We start from the raw sequence: 20,737 nt of genomic DNA, 5'->3' as shown, positions 1-20,737 counted from the left end.
ACATGTTGGGGTCAGAAGACAACGTTGTGGAGGGAGTTCTTTCTTTTCATTGTATTTTAGTTCCAGGATCAGACTCGGGTCATTAGGCCGTGGGGGAGGACTTTTACATGCAGAGCCTTCTCTTGGGCATACTTCCTAGCAGTGATGTCTGAAGTGATAACCTACCTGACAGAGGAAAGAGTGGGGCATACTTTGGAGGGGGAGGTGCAGCCTGAGAGCTCAGAGTTAAGAATGGGGGAGGGGAGAAGAAGTAGTTTAGATCTTCCAAAGTATAATTTATAATTCTACCTGGAGTTTTTGCTGTTGTTGTTATGTAGTTTTGTATTCTGAGGCGGGATCCCATGTACCCCAGGCTGGTCTCAGGCTTAGGTAGCTGAGGATGGCTCTTAGTCACTGTGCCCATTTGGGGTAGTTCTAGATCCCAAGGCCTCATGTATCCTAGACTTCCACCAACTGGCTACATCCCCAGCACAGGGGGTTGTACTTTTGTTGTTGTTGTTGTTGTTGTTATTTTTTTAATGGGTCAAGCCTCCTCTAACTCTGGGTCATTGATACATCCCTGGTCCCATGAATTCAGATGCTCCTTCAAATAGACAAGGGGCCAAGATGGTGTGTTTCAAGCAGGATATGCTTCTAGGTAGCAAACCATTGCAACTACTTAGAGAAAAACAAAATTGGATCCATAAAGGTGAGGCAAAGACCTTTGGCCAAATTCACTTGGAGAAAAGTCATCTTTGGAAATCCAAGTAAAGTAATTAAAAGGAAAATATGCATTTGTTCTCTGCTGCAGCCAGAGGCAAGTAGGTGGTGTGGGCTCATGATACCCAGGAGCTCCAATCTCACTCAAGGAGCCTAGGCTAACCTTCTGTGGTCCTGGTGTGGTATCCCTGTGTCCCCTTGAGGGAATTCCACTGAGTTGGAGGTAGTATCCACAGAACACCTGGGTGAGAGAATTAACTGTTCATTCCTCATGTCAAAACCTATAAAAATAACAGTGTGAGTGTAGAGGCAGTCCTGAATCAGCAGTTGTGTTCTAGCATGTTCCATGGAATTTCAGACCATCAGTAGGGATAGTAATATAATATAGGTATAATAATGATGTACCTAGAACATAGTAGATGCTCAGTAAATAGCCATCTAATTGCTTTTGCTAATAAAACAGCTCATTCTTATTATAAAAGGCTTGGGCCTGGAGAAAAAAAAATAACCCAAAGTCCTGCTTGGAGGATGTATCTATAAGGCTACATTGGAGATGTAGCCTTATAGATATTCCCAGTGCATGCAGCATATAGATTATAGTGTATAGATTCTCATAACCAGGTAGGATTGTATACGGTAGTTCCTAACTTGTCCCTGGATCAGTAAGTTAGCATATTGAACTCTGCTGTGTGAGGAAGGATTTAGAGTCCGTGTTCTGAAGAGGTGACATTTCTCACATGCTGTCCTTTATTTAGCAGGTGTCTTCTGCGGAGGTGCGCATTGGGCCCATGAGACTGACACAGGACCCTATACAGGTATGTCTCTATCTCTCCAGAAGGGCTTTGCTGTCAGAGCACATGACTTATGAGTAGTGTTTGAGCAGTCTTCTGGATTAACTACAGGTAGCCATCTTTGCCCCCTCCCCCCATACACACACACACACACACACACACACACACACACACACACACTATAAGTGTATATACACCTATATACACACATACATACATATACACACTTATGTATATATACATACCTATATGTGTATGTGTGTGTGTGTGTGTGTGTGTGTGTGTGTTTATCAGTATCATTCTTCAGAACTTAGATTGGTTTTTGAGGACTTAAATATCACCCTGCTTTGAGTATAAATGTAATGAATACAATTGTCCAGTAGACTGTGGGGAAGAGCGGCCCTATATCCTGCTGCCCACGGAAAGGGAGGAAGTGGCCTGTGTGGAAGGGTGTGACTCTGGCTGACCTCCTAAACAGTATGAGTTGGTGTGCATTATTTCCTTCCTGTGAATGAGATTTCCTTTCTCACTGAGAATCATCAGTGCAACAAAACTGCCTTGCATGCTATCGTAGAACATGCTCTGCCTGTTGGAAGAGGCTCAGTGATGATATCTGGTACTGCTGTTTAGGAGTGGAAATGATGTGGATAAAGTATTATGTAGGTAATTTATCTTTGGCTGATCAATATTTTTGTTGATACATAAAGATGGCTGAACCACTCTCTCCTGGAGTTCACTAATAAAATGGCAGATGGGGTGTAAGACCCTGAGGAACAGGGAGTTTGCTGAGGGTGTGTCTCGTAGGGCCATCAGAAGCTACACCATATAATCTCACCAACGAGAATGAGGACAATAGGTATGCCCAGGTGGCCTGGGGGACACCCATGAGGCCTCAGTCCTCCACAAAGAACTATGGGCAAGCAAGGAATGCTGAGAGCCTGAGAGCGGGAGAGAGAGTCTTCTCTGGGAGAGCACACCAACTGGTTATCAGTGGTCAGCCCTGAAAACATGCGTATGGTCAGCTGTAAGCAAGGAGTCGGGGAAATCACCAAAGTGGACTGCTCCATGGGTGGAAGGAAATGTTTATTGGGAAATTTTAAATTCTTGTGGCTTTTTCAGGGGTAGAGACAACCGCAAAGGGTGGGGAAAGCCTTGCTAGTTCTTAACACTTGAGGCAGGAGGAGGCCAGTAAGCAGGAATTGGGAGTTAGGATAGTTTGGAGCTAGGGGGGACTGTGGGCCAGAGGAGCTGGGAGGTAGTGTGGGGACTTTGATATGTACTGCAGGTGTGTGTTGGAGAAGTTAGCTGCCTGCGGGCTGAGGGGCGGACTGCGGAAGCAATGGCTCTTCCCTACAAACAGAAACCCACTTCACAGTTTCTAAGCAATGCTGGTTTTAGGCTTTTGTTTATCCACCAGCGATTCTCTGTTGACCCAGCCAGAGCCAAGCTTGAGCTGAGCCCAGACTGTCATTTACCACATTGTCAGTGGCACTGTCATTTGGCGGGTTGGGGGTCTACTTAGGACCTAACAGTAATATGTGACAATAATGAATGAAAAAGAGAGGCCATGAGTTTGAAGGAGGGCAAGGGTGAGTATATGGAAGGGTTTAGAGGGAGACAGAAGGGGTAAATAATATGATTATATAGAAATCTAAAAAATATATACATAATAAAATAAATTAAAAATTAGATAATAAAAAGAAGAAGAAGAAAAAACCAATGTCTCAGCTTCTATTCCTATCAGGAGCCTGGGACCAAGATCATTAGAAAATAGTTACTTATTAAACTTATAACAGTACATCTTAAAAACAGTCAATCAATCAATCAATCAACCAATGGTGGGTAGTAGTACCACATACCTTTAATCCCCACACTAAGGAGGCAGAGGCAGGTGGATCTCTGTGAGTTTAGTGTCAGCCTGGTTTACAGAGTGAGTTCCAGAACTACACAGAAGAGCCTTGTCTCAAAAAACCAAACCAAAGAACCAGAGAGAGAGAGAGAGAGAGAGAGACAGACAGACAGACAGACAGACAGACAGACAGACACTCTCCTTTTGTGTCCCCTGTAACGTAAGCAAATAGCACTTGGCCAGCTTTAGCATTGACCACTTAGTAGCTGTGACTGTCTCAGTCCATTTCCCTTCTGGTCCTTCTTCACCACAGAAGCGTAAAGGAAGGAGGCCACAGCTTAAATCGTTTGTATGCAGTAGCCCTTTGGTCCTGAATCAGTGTGCCTCTGCTTCATAACGGTTGTAGCTTGTCAGCTTCTGGAAGCGTCTGCTGCCCTCAGGATGAGTGACGATGCAGGTGCCCCACCCAGGGAGAAGATGATAGCAAAAAATGGAACTAGACACATGCTGCTCAAGTTATGAGCAAAGGAAAATTAATGGTTTATAGTTGTTCAAAAGAAATGACAGATTTAGGGGAAAGAAAACAAAAGAAAGAGGCTTAGCTTGGGAAATTTTGATGAAAACAAATTTAGGAGCAAAGGGAAAAATAAACACAAACCGCAGCTATTTGCATAGAATATGAGCGAGTGGAAAATTCCAGTAATCGCTCTAAGGGCACACACTTTGAACTCCGGTTTTGAATCAAAGTGGCGGTAAATAAAGCGGCTGATATTGTAGGTTTCATCCCAAAGCCATTTCCACAATGTCTCCTGGGGGACAAATTCAGGCTTACGTCCATCTCATTCACTTCCATTTGCTCTGGGCTGTGTTGGCAATAAAGGCTCATGATAAGGATATATTGTTCTTTTAAGAATGTAATTTGCCAAACCATAAAGTATTTTACTCGCTTCTATCAAATATTAACATTATGCCCTGTTTGTCTCAGGGAACTTTTCCCCTAGAAGCAACAATGCAGACATTGTTTAAGCCTTTGATTTAGCCCCGTGTTTAACTCCCTTCCTTCCCTCTGAACCCTGTAACTATCTTTATATACTCACCCTTCATATATGTGTGTGTCCGTTTGTAAGATTCACGCTCTCCTTGAATGCTTTTAAGCCTTATTCAAAAAGTATATTGAAAGCATCCTTCTGAATTTTTTTTCTCATTATTAGGTGTCTTTTGATGTTATACTGGACTCTCCTGCCGAACCTGAAGTCCTGGGTGGTTATTATGCCTTATTTCAAGTGTTCTATGGTCTCACCCTTTCTCTTCAGCTGTATGATCCATTTTGAATTAGCCTTGCAGTGGGAGATAGGAACCTGGCTCCATTCTTTCTGGTGAGCTGTCCTGTTATCCCAGCAATTTAGTTAAAAAAAAAAAGCAGCAGTTTGCAGCTGCATTGTCTTGGTACCTTTGACAAACACTGGCCACCAACCAGGGGGCTGAGAGGTAGCATATCAGCCCCTTGCAGTGGAACTGAGTTCAGTCCCAGCACCCATGTTTTGGGCAGCTCACAAGTACACATAATTCCAGCTGCAGGCCCATCCAATGCCGCAGGCCCATCCAATGCCGCAGGACCATCCAATGCCCCAGGCCTCTGCAGGTTCTCTATTCACACACATATACCCACACTCAGACACACACTTTAAAATCTTTTTTAAACACCCAGTCAACTGTAAGTTGAGTTATGTGTCTGTCTTTTTACAAGAAGTTTTGAAATTGTGAAGTGAGTCACCATCACCAACTTGATTCTCAGTTTTCAAGATGGTCTTATTTCTGAGCTCATACAATCCTCTTAAAATATTTATTTGGCAGGAGAGTCTACAGGTGCCATGATGCGCATGAGGAGGCTAGAGGACAACTTTCAGGAGTTTCCCACTTGGGTGGGTTCCAGGGATCAAACTTAGGCCGCAATCCCCCTTAGCTGCTGAGCCATCTTGCCAGCCTCCATACAGTCTTTCCTTTTTATGGAGTCCTTGGGATTTTTAATGTGCAAAATCATGTGATCATTCTTCTATTAAAAAATTTGAAATTTTAAAAATATGCCTAATAAATTCAAGAACAAGATGTGTTTACCGCTTCCTCCCCCCTCCCCCCACATCCCCCAAATTGGAAACGAAGCTCAGCAGCAGAGCCCTGGTTGAGCAGATATGACCCTGGGCTACCAGCATTGAGGAACACAACTGGCTTTTTAAAGGTATTCCCACATCTTAACAAAGTCACATCATTTTACATGTTTACAAGGCATGAGAGACTTCCGTTAGTCCCAGAGCAGAGGCGGGCATCTTGAATTCAGTTGCCTTAGTAGATGAGGTACTTAGACAACTGTAGTTGGATTTACGTTTCTTTCTGACTGATGAAAACCTTTTTCATTTGCTTTTTGGCTATTTTAGTATTTGGTTAAATACTGAAATATTTCAGTTATTTGGTTAAATCTTCTATTCATTTTTTAGACTGGGTTAATTTTTCAAAATGTGAGTTGAAGAAGTGTGTGTGTGTGTGTGTGTGTGTGTGTGTGGTGTAAGCATGTGTGCACATGTGTGTGGGTGGACATACTTGTGCTTCTGCATGTGGAGGCCTCTGGTGTATGTCAGGTGTCTTCCTCTGCCAGTCCCCACTGCATGCTGTAGGATATAGCTCACCAGTTTGTCTAGACTGAGTGGGAAGATGCACTCCTCCCTGCCACCCAGCCCCAGAGCTGTAGGCCTGAGCTGCAGAGACTTAGCTTCTCCATGGGCGCTGAGGTTTAGCCTCAGGCATCCAGATCTTTACCACAAGCACTTTCCCCACTGATCCACCTCCCCGGATCCAGAAGAAATTCTTCATGTGTACTTGTTACAAATCCTTCAACATTTAAAAAAAAAAAAATGTATCCTGGTTGGTGGCTCTTTCCTTCATTTTCATAACTGGCTTTTGATGAGCCAAAGTTTTCATTCTGATAGGATTTTATATTATGCAATGCAGGCATACATATGTTCTACATGCTAAGCAGTCAAGTTTTGTCACAACATCTCGAGCTACATTGTATTTTTGTCCTTCCCGATATGATCTATCCTTTGCAACATTAAGCTACTATTTCATAGCTGCTTCTCCAGAACTGAAAACAGTGGTCTAGAACTTTGAATTGATTGTATTTGATATACTTACCATCAAACAAAAATATCCTCGTGTCTTAGTTTTGGTGTTAAGTCTGTGATCAAATACCATGACCAAAGCAAGTCTTATAAAGGACATTTAACTGGGGCTGGCTTACAGGTTCAGAGGTTCAGTCCATTATCATTAAGGTGGGAGCATGGCAGCATCTAGGCAGAAATGGTGCAGGAGGAGCTGAGATTCTATATCTTCATCTGAAGGCTGCTAGCAGAAGACTGACTCCCAGGCAGCTAGGATGAGGGTCTCAAAGCCCACACCTACAGTGCCATGCCTACTCCAAAAAGGCCACACCTACTCCAACAGGGCCACACCTTCTAAGAGTGCCACTCCCTGGGCCGAGTGTATACAAACCATCACACTGTGATTAGTACTTAATCTTCACATAGTGTGAACTCATGGTCCAGAGAAAGGACTGGAATATTATTCCTGCAGCTGCATGCTCAGAATGATCAGAGATGCACATAGGCAAGAGCATGTATAGGGATTGGCTGCACACGTCACTCCGTCAGCAAAATGCTTGCCACTCATGTCTGGGGACCTGTGTTCAGATTCCCAGCACCCACACACAACACTGAGTGTGGTGACATAGGCCTGCAATCCCAGCAGGAGGGGAATAGACAGAAGAGTTCTGGAGCTTACTGGAATTCCAGTCTAACAGAATTGAGGAGCTGTAGGTTCAGGGAAACACCTTTTCCCTGAACATAAATACATAAATACATTAAAAACATAAATAAACAAAGCTGGAGAGGGCTAGTCAGATGGTCAGTGGGTAGCAGTGTCTGCTACCAAGCCTGACAAACCGAGCATGATTCTTACAACACATACAGAGAAGAGAGAACTAACTTCCAGTGGTTGTCCTCTGGCCTTCACAAGAGAGTCATGGTACATACAAGTGCATGTGAATGCACACGTGTGCTCAAGTGCACATACACACACAATAAATAAATAAATAAATAAATATTGACTTAAAAAATATAGAGGAGCTAGATTGAAGAAGATACTCAAACATTGACCTCTGCTTTTCTTGTTCACACCTCCTAACACACACACATAAACATACACACACACACACACACACACACACACACACACACACGCACACACACACACGAGTCTCTCCAAGTGAGGGAGGGACATAAAAATTATTCTTAAAGCCTTAAAAACATAGAAGAGATTAAGACTCTGAGTCTCTACTATGTATAAGACTCTGTGTACCAGGTAGGGAAATGATGAGATTCTCTCTGGCCACAAATAGAGGTTCTAAGCCTGTAGCTACAGAGGAATGGCTAGCTAGCCATGGATCATTTTTTCTGTTGCTGATTCTATAACTGTCTCAGAAACACGAAGCTATATCCCAGGGCTCTCATTTTTGTTTTACCACGCCCCTTGTAGGGAAATATCTATTCTGTGTCTTCACTGCAATGCCACGAATATTAATTAGATGCATCAGTCAAGCTTTGGAGAAAATGGTGAGATAAGAATATTTTGTATGTGCTTGGTTTGGGAGAGCATTTCTGAGTTCACCGGGGGGAACCGAGAGGTGGATATGAGGCTGAGACACTACACACAATGCTGCCAGGAGCACAGGGAGGGCAGAATGTGCTAGAAGACCAGACTGAGCTGTGCAACACATCTCCCCCGGGTGAGTGGATGTGACTCACCAACAAAGTTGTAGTTTTCAATCTTGGCTAGAAAATAAAACGTAACAGGAATATTATGAAGCAGTAAATTCATATCAGTGTGGCACTGTCTGGAATCCAAGCGGTCTCTTCTCTATCAATGCCTGGAACATGCTTATTTCCCCAGTGTGTAGAATCTACGTGCCTCCGGTTAGAGCCCTGTCCTCGCTCCCCTCACACTTGGCTTTCCAATGAACTTGACCTAAATCCCCATAGCAGTGGCCTAAGCTTTTCCTAGCAAGGCAGATTCCTCAAAAAGTACTCTTCTGTGCTTAAAAGGGTATACATTTTTCTAGAGCCATTAAATATTGTGTGGGTTTTTTGGTTTGTTTGTTTTTGAGAAAAAAAAAAAAAACAGTGTCTCTGTAGCTCTCTAGGCTGGCCTGAAATTTACTGTGCAGCCTAGATGAGCCCAGCCTCACAAGTGCTGGGATTGCAAGTACAAGCTACCATGCCTGACTTACGTCGGGCTCTATATGTCAGTGAGCACATGGCCTTGTGACTGACTGCCACATAGCGATGAGACACAGTGAAGTGGTGCCTTCCTTCCTACCTGCCCCTCCTGTTCCTATCAAATTCTGCCTTCTACCTAGGCCAGCTTCAGTGTGCACCTTGTTATTTGTATAACTATGAGTATGTCTCTCACTCGTCATTCAAGATGAGGTTTGTAAAATGATATCAGTGGAGGTAGTCAAAGAATCACAGATGGGTTATTAGTTAAGAGAATGTTTCAAGCACTCGGGATATAATGGCTGGCCAAAAGGGAGCTCCCTTCAAACTCCAGCTCCCCTACATCAATTCTCACGGAATACTTAGGATAAGTCCCAGGGCAGTCTTCCACCCTGACCCTTGATTGGCTCCCCCTCAAATCAAATTGGCTAATTGATTAGTGTCCTGTGGGTGCATATTATGTGATATGTATGTTGATATGCTTCAGATGCCCCTTGCTACCTAGAGGTACCTTATAATCCAAGAAACTCTACTAAAAGTTGAGTGTTTCAGTGTAGATGTTGAGAGTCTATTTGAAGACACATAGGTCAACCTTGGATAAGAAAAGCACAAATCAGGGGCTGAGAAGGTAGTCAGTGGTTAAAGTGCTTGCCATGCAAGTGTGAAGAAAAGCAGACTGGGCTTACCCGCAAGTCCAGTCAGGGACAGAAACTGGGAATCCCCAAAGCAGGCTGGCTAGTGACTAGTACTATTGCTGAACTCTGGGACTGATTTAGAGACCCTGCTTCAGTGAATATAGTGGAAGAGAGATGATTCCTAACATCACATTTGGGCATGCAAGAGCACACACATGCAAGTGCACACACACATGTACACATATGTACTCACACTGCATGTCTGCACACACATACACATATGCATATATACACACACATATAAACATAGACACACATACACATGCACCCATGCATACACATACATACACACATATGTCTGCACATGCATATGCACACACATACACACACACATACATGCACAATGGAAAAAAGGAAAGAACACAAATCATAACACTAACACTACCTTTTTCAGGTCAGGGACAAGCTAGTTTTGTTTACATTTTATCCTCAGAGAAAATAGTTTCATTATCAGAAAGAGACCGTTGGTAACCTTACAAGGATACTTCTGAATTTTTTCTCAGGGTTGTGACCAGGATTTTCAGGAAAGGCAAAGTGCCACGAGTTGGCACAGAAGGTTGCTGAAGCAGGGTGGGGAGGCATGGGCTCCAGCTGCACTGCTTGGAGCAGTCACTCATTCTGGCCTGGGCACTGTCCTTGCATGTGTGATCCCCAGCATCCCTCCCTACCCCGGGGACCCCTGCAACCTGTGGCCTCAGCTGCTGATACTGCCATTCACAGCCTCTATAGCCTCTCCCAGCATCCTCTCTCCCAGTCCTGGCTCAGCCCTTAGCACATTGTTTTAGCTTAAAGTGAACAACAAATAAACCTTTATGACTGTAAGAAGATTTTGGCAAAGTTCCATGAGAACCAGAGTGGTTGTTTGCCTGTCGACCTGTAAGGTCTTTGCAGTTACATTGAGAAGCAGTGCAGGTGCTCCACTCCGGTGTGTACCAAGTCAACAGGAGTTAAATACCTTTAGCCCTGCCCCAATTACCTCAGAGCACAGTTACTGGGTGTCTTCACTATGGATCGTTATATAAAGTAGATATAACTATATAGGCCTCACCAACAGCTCTTCAGGCCCACAGTGCATGCATCACGAGGCACTCTTTCAAAACCTCTGTTGTTGGCTCCTGTCTGTCTGTCACTCAAATGAAGCACTGACACCGAAGTGTGCTGTTGTGTTGCCTCCTGTGTTTTCATGCAAAACCACACAACCGAACTCAAAAGTAGATCATTGACAGAAGAATGAACCAACAAGCACAAAGCAATCAACGAAAAGAGATGGTGCTATGATGTGCCACTCAAATAAAAACAGAATTAGAGAAGATGTTGCTGCCCAGGGGAGAAACGTTGCTGCTGCTGCCTTTGAGGATGGATGCTGGACATATAATCCAGTGTGAATACAATATATTGATGCTATGAGGGGGATGGTGGTGCCACAGAGGAAGTGAGGCCAACCAAACATGTCACACACATTAAAGGTTTTCCAGGGATGCTGTGATACTGGCAATACACAGTAGCTTAAGGTGAACAACAAATAAACCTTTATGACTGTAAGAAGATTTTGGCAAAGTTCCATGAGAACTAGAGTGGTTGTTTGCTGTCGACCTGTAAGGTCTTTGCAGTTATTAATAGTCGACAGTTTGTCAAGGCTTAGATAAGATGCCACCTCCCCATCAGACGTCTGTGGCCAGCACTGTGCAGTGCTCTTGAGAAACACATCACACCCCGGTGTGTTTCTAATGTTCTCAACTCATATATATATATTCCCTGCAATTGTCTATATATTTACTACCAAGAAGCCAAACCCCACAGGGTTTGTGAACCTTAGAATATCACAGCATTTATGCAGACTGTTCTTCGGCCATTTTTATGAAGAGGCTGCCTGTAGTTATGCTCTTACTCAGACAGAACCCAATGTGGCAGAGGTCAGACCAGAATAAAAGAGGTCAGCCCAGGTCTTCCTTAGCTTCCACGGTCTCATGCAGCAGCGAGATCACAGCAAATAAGGTTAGCACAGCAGTAAGATTGCTGCCACCATCATCCCCTCTGCTGCTTCTCTTGGGTCTGGATCCTTACACGTGCTCTGTCTGTGGTCACCACTTGGGAATGTTCTGATTGTCATCATCTGCCACCTCTCTCCCATGCCGGAGTCTGATGATCAGTGGCTAGCTTGTGGTTAGCCTCTCTTTCATACCAGTCCTTAAACACTTTGCAAAATATGTCACCAATAATTATTCTTCAAATGAATGTAGACTATTATGTTTAAAGGACTTCCAACTTCAAACCAGATTTAATCATATGCCTTTAATGATGAATTCTAAGAAGTACATTTTGTAGAATCATTGTATGAGATTTGCATTTGTGGATGGTCCTTAAATATCCATAAATGACCACTAGTCTATAAATATTTAAAGCTGATTTGGGCTGTATTTCTTAATGTTTTAAAATTTTCAATAACAGCAGCTTTATACCCAAAAGTAAACAAGTCAGAAATATATTAGTACAGCTGGGTCTAGTGGTGTAGGCCATAATCTGAGCTGTTTCGTAGGCTGAGGTAGAAGGATCGTAAGTCTAAGACAGAAACCTTCAAAGGTCACTATGTGTATTCAGCCTGTTCTTTAGTTGCTTTATGATCTGGTCCTACCATGGGGAAGAGGCCCTGTAAGTATGTTCTCACCTGGACAGAACCCAACTTGGCAGAGGTCAGCACAGAAAGATGATGTTTGCTTACTCTGGTAGAAAATTTTAATCCCAGTCTGGAGTTTCTGCCCTTCCTTTATCATTCAGTTCCTGGATAAAAGACAAGCACAACCTTTATATTTATGATAAGCCTTATCCAGCACAAAAGATGGGCTGATAGCTTCTAGAATCTACTTTCCACTGGGTAGCCCTGAGTTATTACTTACTATGATTCACTTGGGCTGCTCTTGACTCCAATTGGCCAGCCCTCAGTTAGTTACCTTGATTCTTAACCCGTGGTGACTCTCTTCCTCCTTCACTTTCTTTTTCTTTGCTCCTCATTTTCCTTTGACCCCAAGCCTAGGAATCCTAAAATTTGCTGTTTCTTCTGCCCAGACATGGGCCGTTGGCATAATTATTGACCAATCAGAAATAACTTGGGAGCAAGGTCACATAGCTTCACTTGGGACTATATGCAGACTCTCTCATCTCTGGGGCAACCAGGTCTTGGAGGTCCACACTTAGCATTACAATACACAGCAAAAGACCAAACCTCAACCGCTTGTAGTTCCAGACTATAAATTCAAGGAAAGCCTGGGTAATTAATAAGACCATGGAACTATAGCTCAGTGGCAGTGCTCACATAGCAAATGTGCACTCCTGAGTTTACTTCCTAGTATTGCAAACACACTAGAGCACACACACACACACTCTCACACTCAGACACACACTCAGACACACACACACACACACACACACACACACACACACACATGAAGAGAGGGAGGAAGAGGGAAGGGTTCAATTTTTTAGAGAATCCATAGAAGGCTTGCAAAGCCATGGCTCAGAGGAGGTGGCAGTAGGAGCCTCTCTGAGACAGTGAGAGCTTTAAGCCTCCCCTCCAATATCTCCATTATTAGTGGCCACGGGTCCCAGTCACCGTGCTCTGTGTTTTGCTTCCTGGAACCCATGGTTCTGGAAACCGACTGTCCTTAGACCAGCTGCGATCTAGGAGATGGAGACTAAAGTCCAATCCTGGAGACTTGGATCCACCACTCTCTTGGAGAAGGCATGGTTTTCTAGAGCTGGGCCAGCACATTACAAAGTAGTTGCTATAGTTTTTTTTTTCTAACATCTATGGATTTTTCACTTTGCCTTTGAGTTGTTTTTTCTAAATCAATTTTTATAAATGGAAAGAAGTTTAAATATCACCCAAAGAAATTTTCTAGCAAGTTCCTTTCTAATATAAATACTCCGTTTCAAATGTAAACTCCATTATTATTATTCAGGTACACTACTACGTCACTGAAAATGTGTCATTAAAGTTTCCAAAAGAAAGGGGAATATCAAACCAACAGGACCACTCAGACACTCCATGGTCAGGCAGGAGTCCCAGGAAGCAATGGTTGCAGGAAGCCTTCCTGTGGCTCTTTGAGCAAACAAGGCAGGCAGGGTGTGCAAACTTAAGTCTGGCAGGGCTGAGCAATTGACTGGGCAATTTTGGCTGTGGACATAGGAATTGTTTCTAGTTTGTAGGTGCCTGGTCCTGGGCTGGTTAGGGCAGGAGAACAGTGCCCCAGCAATTGAGAGTCTTCCAGATAAAGGAATGTGAGTGTGTGTGTGTGTGTGTGTGTGTGTGTGTGTGTGTGTGTATGCATGCATGCGCACACATGTATGCACATGTGTTGAGTACCTGGGCAGTCATTTCTCATCCCAAGGAATTCATTAACTCTGAGAGATACTGTCTCCCCAATGTCAAAACTCAGATGTTAAAACATGAGAAAGGCATGTGTATCAGAGTTCTCTAAAGGAACAGAACTGGTAGAATGAAAAGAAAAAACACTTTACACATGTATATTAATATATGTATACATATGTGTATATAGTACGTGGTTGGTGTTCAGAAAATACTTGTGGACTAATGCCTTTTGCTATTTTTTCAAAGAATGGAACAACATTGCAGTCTTGTGTAAGGACTTGTGAAATGAATTAGATTGGTTGTAATCTGTAGCATGGTCCAATAGGAGAGAGTAGTCCTGGGTTCCTGTCGGACTGGTCAGTATCGAATCATGATGACATACTTGGGGAACTTACTAGAGCAGTTTACGGGCTGGGGACTGAGTAGTCCACCCACGGCTGTCTCCTGAGAGAAGAGCTAAGCACCCAGTAGTTGTTTAGTCTTTGAGACTGAATGTCTCAACAGTTTCAACCAGAAGTGGGGCCCCTAGGAAACCCTAGAGAGCTGCTGGTCTTCAGTTTTCATTGGAATCTCTGAGAAGTGGGTTCTAATACCTTCAACAGTATGTTTCAACCTCACAATAGATGAACTTGCCAGCAACAATGAAGGCAAGCAGGCTAAAAGCAAATGCTTCTTTCTTCCACTTCACTTATGTAGGCTGCCATCAGTGGGTGTGGCCTAGACTTAGGGTTTATCTTTCCAGTTCAAATGATCACTAACAGGTGAGCCCAACTGCGTGGGTTTAGTTGATTATAGATGTAGTTGATAACCAAAACTGGCTGTCACAGCATAGTTAATACAGTCCTCAATTTAAAGCAGTCTTACACTTAGTTTTTTGTCTGTAAATTGGTCTAGATGGCCTGGCCAATTGGTCTAGCCTTTGCTTCAATCATGACTTGTTCCCACCCTTCCATCTTACCTCCATCACACTGTGCTCGGACACTCCAGGCACAGCCACAGACCTGTGTGTCTCGACCCTCTTGGAGGTCAACTGACCTTTTCATAGGGGGTGCCTAAGACTGTTGGAAAACACAGATATTTACATTATGATTCACAACAGTAGCAAAATTACAGTTATGAAGTAGCAACAAAAATAGTTTCATTGTTGGAGGTCATCACAACTTGAGGAACTGGATTGAAGTGTCACAGCATTAGGAAAGTTGAGAACTACTGTCTGAGGGGCTTACAGAGTTCTGTCTGAGAGCTTCACTCCCAGACACCAACTCCTTTCTTGACCACCTACCTGCTTCCTGTGTGGGCACCCATTCCAGAGCCTCCTTTTAGATGGCATTGTTCACTTATTAACCTTCCAAGTGTCATTACTGAGTGTGCATATTGCATATTATTTGCTACTTATGGCAAACAAGGGGTTTGTATTTTGTCCACTAAATGATTTTTTTAAAATTATCAATCGTATAGTAAGTGTTCAGGAAAAATTTGTAGAGTGAGGCCTCTTGCTAATTTTTTTTAAGTGAGACATTCCAGTCTTATGTAAAAATATATGAAGTGAATGGAATTGTTTGAGATCTGTAGCACAGCCCAATAGGAGAGAGCAGACTTGTAATTCTAATTGTACTAGTCAATTTTGAGCAATAATGGTCATAAGGAAATAGATGTGCGTTGTTGAGATCCTTGTTTGTAAACCCATCACATAACCAGACCGATTAGAGGCAGAAGATTCCGCCAGCCTCTGGCTCTTAGCTTCTACTGTTTCTTGTTGTAATACCACAGTTGTCTTGAGTAAGAGGCTAATGACTTTTTACACAAGCAAGCTTCTACCTGACCTTCCTCATTATCTTTGCTGTAGCAACACTTTGGTCTGAAGGCTTTCTTTCTATTATAGCCCACAAGGAGGTGCCCTTCGCCTCTCTCAGGAGAGCCATCTCCTGCCTCTTTCTAGCAGGACCTAGGGACCTAGGAGCATCCCTGACTGAAGAGGGATAGACCCAGGCTCCAATGAGAAAATAGAGCTGGCCTGTGTTTTCCAGCAGATGGTTTGAAACCATGGGCTGAGAAAAATGTTAAAATTACGCTGAAAAAATATATATATTATTCTGCTTCTGGAAGCATGATATCTGAGAAAACAAAAAATGATTGGGAGTATAAGATGATTGGTGTGTATAGTTGGATATTACCGATATTCGGGAACTATTAGGGGAGGTTTAGGTATCAAATAGTAATGTAGCTGTGAACTTATACAAATGGCTCTTTCTGTTTAACAGATGTGTGTGGATTGGATATGCTAGGTGGATTCGCCAAACACACACACACACACACGATGTGGAATAGAGTCTTAACCACCACAGGCCTTACATATCAGACTTTTTTCATTACTATTCATAACAGTAACAAAATTACAGTTATGAAGTAGCAACAAAGTAATTTTAAGGTTGGGGGTCACCACAACATAAGGAACTGTATTAAGGGATCACAGCGTTAGGAAGGTTGAGAACCACTGGGATAGAGCAAACCCATATTGGCCAGCAGTTGACTATTACTGAAACTGATTGATGGGTGGGTGAGATTCATTATATTCTTGTGTCTACTTCCCTATGGGTTTCTAATGTTCAAGTAATAAGATATTTTTAAAACCTAATGGTAGCAGTTGGGCATTTTGGCTTGTTTATGTTCTGATTATAACAGAAACTCTTTGGGTATTTTACCATGACCTATGGTATTGCTTTAAAATCCCTTTCATGCTGAGAGACTGTATTCTATCCCTAATTATTTAAACCAGAATTGAATGCTGGAGGATATTAAATGTCTTAGCAAAGTCTTTGATTATGATATTTTTGCATGGTGCCATATTGCTGGGGGATGTCTCACTCCTACTATGATAATAATAAAGCCCTTTGCAGTAGTGCATGCCTGTAATCCCAGTTACTTGGCAGGCCCAAGGGCTGTGAATCCAAGGATAACTGGAGTCTCATGGCAAGACCCTTTCTCAAAAACAAAAATAGAAATAATCTTCTTATAGTTCTTATAAAACCCTATAAGTAGTCACTGTCTCAACCATCAAGATTTTACTGGGCAGCTCAGAAGCAGCAGCCTTCTTCTGGGCACAGGAACATGGTGGAAAAGAGGACTGGCCAAGGCACAAGTTAGACCCTAAATAGGTTCAAGTGATGGTGAGACTTTCCTAGCTTCCTAACTTCCAGAAATTCTGGGTTCCTGAGCCCAGGAATGCCGAGGAGAATCTGTGCAATGAGGCAGGTTGTCCTTAGTTCAGCTCCTCCAGCTTCACGGTTCATGTTCAGCCTTTTCCCATGTTGGCAAGAGTTTGGATGTTTCAATTAATCTCTCAGGTTGTTGTCAGTTCTCTGAAGTTCCTGTGTCTTTACAGCTGTTCTAGTGCTGAGCACAGAGAGCCTCCAGGGACTTGGAAGCAAATACTGTTTGCACTGAACCAGATGTGTGCATTTGCAAATCATCATGTAACCTGCGTAACCCACGTTAGTTATCCTGGCAGTAATTTTGCTGTTTCCCTTGCCTAAAAATATGCCTAACTGAAGGAAAACCTCCAACCACAGCCAGCAACACCCACTCCTTACTAAAATGATTGAGCACCTACCTGCATTCCACTCTCCATCCTCCCAAATAGATCCCAGCCAGGCCAGGAAGATGAAATAGCTCGTTTGGAGTTATTGGAGGAGCTGGACTTAAACCCAGACAGCTTTCATGGAGAGCCCTGTGTTTAGCCAGTGTATCCATGACCTGTTTTCAGTATGGTTCTGAGCGTGTGGATTTCAGTTCAAATGCTCTACCCTCTATTTCAGGTTCTGCTAATCTTTGCAAAGGAAGATAGCCAGAGTGATGGCTTCTGGTGGGCCTGTGACAGAGCTGGCTACAGATGCAACATTGCTCGCACTCCAGAGTCGGCCCTCGAATGCTTTCTGGACAAGCACCATGAAATTATAGTGATTGATCATAGGCAAAGCCGGAACTTTGATGCAGAAGCCGTGTGCAGGTACCTTCCTCCACCTAAGTTGCTTAGTAAATCCTTCCACCCTCATCTGATCTAAATTAATTTCTTTAGACGGCTTTGATTCCTAGCTCTGACCCTGGACTGTAGCTCCTTCCTACAGATGCAGCCTGCCTTCCTATTTCTGCGTGTTTGAATTGCATTGAGAGTTTAAAGATGTCAGCTGGACTCATCCTAAAGTTTGAAGATGGTCCCCCCGCCCCTCCAGAGTATTGCTCATAAAAGAGTCATTAAAATTCACACAGTTTTTACTACACGTAGTTTAGATTTAAAGTAGATATTTTAAACTTCATTATTCTGTCCAAAAATGAGCATCAGAAATGTGTGAAACCGAAAATTTTCCATACGTGACACAGACGAATAGATAGTGTAGCAGGCTTCCCAGAGGGAAGAAGGTAGCTACCTCAGCACCAGTGTGTTCCTGGGGCCCATGCCCTTGCTTGTTTGTAGAAATGCTTGCACTTTGGTAAGCAGGCATTTGTCTGTTAATAAATCAATGGACAGTCTTAAGAATTCACTCGGGATGAACTGAGCCATTCAGCAGAAGGGGAATGCTTGGAAGTTACCCAGGGAGGGGTCACTAATTATTGTGAGAACAGGACTGAGTTCCATTACATATAAGGCTGGACTTTTACTGAATACTAGTAAATAAGTAGGGAAATTGCTTCTTAAAACTTTTGGTATACTCACAAAAATATTAATGGATTAAAAATCTTTTAATCATGAGCATATTGCCTTGCTATTTTTTGATGACTTACATTTTACCAAAGAATTATTGTTAATTATCCAGTAGTTAAATGGTTTCAAATCTTGCCTTTCTCCATAGAATATTCTCCTATTTAGTAATCTCTCTCTCTCTCTCTCTCTCTCTCTCTCTCTCTCTCTGTGTGTGTGTGTGTGTGTGTGTGTGTGTGTGTGTGTGTGTGTGTGTGTGTAATGCTATTTTTACTATTAAGAAATATAGTTTCTTTCCAACTGGGTATAGTGAAACACATCCATTATACTAGCACTTGGGAAACTGAGGGAGGAGGCCAGCCTGGGCTACATAGTAAGACACTGTCTCAAAGAACAAAATTTATCTTCTTTCTGAATGATTTTCAGGAGTAAGACACTGTCTCAAAGAACAAAATTTATCTTCTTTCTGAATGATTTTCAGGGTAGAACCAGGTCCTGGCCCTCACTCGCTCTTCTTGTGTGGCTCTATAATCACACAAGCCTGCTCTTGTGCAGGTGTAAAATTATCCAAGACATGTTCCCACGGGCCTTGGTGAAATAGCCCTTGCCTTCCTGCTTAGCTATGAAGAGGCGCGCTGCTTGTTGCTATGTTATAGCTGCTCAGAAAAGCAATGGGCAGTCTGTGGTTTGGGAGGAAGTCGTGTGTGTCTGTGTGCCTGCAGTTACTGGTTCTCTCGAGGGTGGTCAGATCCTTAAGTGATTGACAGACAGCCGTGCTCTGTACAGAAATGAGCGGGAACATGCTCTGGTAGATGTGCATTCCTTTTTGTCTTCTGTGGGCCTGGGTCCCAGAAGTTTTAGCTAGCCTGAACCTTCCTTCCTTTACCCCATGGACCCCAGACCTACTTATGCCCCCAAGTCCTCTCACCAGGAAAAAAAAAGTCCAGTCCCTTTTAACAAATTCCTTTGGAGAGTAGGAAGCAACCCGAAAAACAGGAGCCAGTCCCAAAGGAAGCCAAGAGACTTTGCTCCGCTCGATAGGTTCAGTATATAAGTTAGCCTCTTGTCTGTGTTGGGCTCATAGAAGATGGCCTAGCAGCATGCATCACAAGGTGGAGAGGCAGAATGAAAGCATCTCCCTGGAGCTCGGAGAATACCCCTCAGACACTGTCATTGTTCCCACTTCCCTGAGTGTCTCTACAGAGGGCTCCTCAATGTAAACTGACTCTTCTGGGACCTGCGCTGTGCGATGGTGGATGGGAACAGGGCCTGGTGAGTGTCACCACTGGAGCAGGACTGGTCTAGCCTTGCTGCCCTCGGTGATGACTGGTTTCTCTTAGAAAGATCTCCAGAGAAGCAGAAGGCCTGACCAGAGGACTCTAGAGTCAGCCTCAGACAGCATCGCACATCTCGTAAGGTTCACAAAGCCTTAAACTCCTATAATGAAACTGCTTAACTGTCTACAGGGGTCCTAGTTCAGCAAATTTGATTGACAGTTAACTATTTAATCTTTCTCGAGCCCAGCTGATGCCCAAGTTTTATAAAGTATATAAGCATCCATGGCAGGAGGATGGGGGCGGGGCCCTCTTTGAATGATCTTTTAGCACAGTCTAACTCGTATGTCTATCCATCTGCCAGCAAGTACTCAAGCTTTCATGGTCAGATCAGCTTTCTGTGTGATCTACTGTTCTGAAGGGACTGTAATCCACCCTGGCTAGCTGCCCAGGTCCGAGCTGACCACTAAAGGCCTGTAGGGCTGCCATACTTTTAAAAAGCCAGTCAGAAAACTTTTTTCAGTCAGAGAACATGAAACTTAAATGGAATTTGCCAATTTCTGAAGTGGAAAACTGGTGAGGCTGACCTTTTGGAAAATTGCCCAGGAGTTAAAACAATTACAAATAAATAAATGAATCGATTGGAGATATTGTCCAGATCCACAAGGTCATCTTTCTCTGCTGTCTCATGTGTGTTCTGAGGTTTTTTTTTTTCTTTAAATGATGATTTGATTTGGTGCCACTATCAATGCAAAGAAGTTTCCACAATAGTTTAGTGTAACAAAGTGCAGATCAGTGTTTTGACTCGAAGCTTCTTTTTACAGGTCAATCCGGGCCACCAACCCCTCTGAGCACACGGTGATCCTGGCTGTGGTTTCACAAGCGTAAGTGTACCCCTTGACTCACCCCAGCAGTACCCCTTTCCCAAAGTACCCCCACCCAGAGTACTCCAACTCCAGCAGCACCCCATCCAACAGCATTCTTACCTCAGCAGCACCCACCTCAGCAGCACCCCACCTCAGCAGCACCCCACCTCAGCAGCACCC

The 20,737-nt window shown here is 43.4% G+C and overlaps 1 protein-coding gene across 11 annotated transcripts in view; it reads left to right on the top strand.

The window, feature by feature from the left end:
- Positions 1-20,737, top strand: part of Pde8b (phosphodiesterase 8B) — a 248,075-nt gene that overhangs the window by 130,857 nt on the left and 96,481 nt on the right. For 7 of the 11 annotated variants that reach the window (XM_031360582.1, XM_031360579.1, XM_031360573.1 and 4 more), the window contains 3 exons: positions 1,455-1,514; positions 17,537-17,727; positions 20,516-20,575. In XM_031360582.1, the coding sequence (XP_031216442.1) occupies positions 1,455-1,514; positions 17,537-17,727; positions 20,516-20,575 (311 nt within the window). The remainder of the gene's footprint in view (positions 1-1,454; positions 1,515-17,536; positions 17,728-20,515; positions 20,576-20,737) is intronic. The other 4 variants (XM_031360580.1, XM_031360581.1, XM_031360583.1 and 1 more) reach the window with 1 other exon arrangement.

The sequence above is a fragment of the Mastomys coucha genome, unplaced genomic scaffold, assembly GCF_008632895.1.
Source record: "Mastomys coucha isolate ucsf_1 unplaced genomic scaffold, UCSF_Mcou_1 pScaffold8, whole genome shotgun sequence".
NCBI classification, from domain to species: domain Eukaryota; kingdom Metazoa; phylum Chordata; class Mammalia; order Rodentia; family Muridae; genus Mastomys; species Mastomys coucha.
Note: the sequence above shows the minus strand (reverse complement) of the source record. Positions and strands in the feature narration are given on the sequence as shown.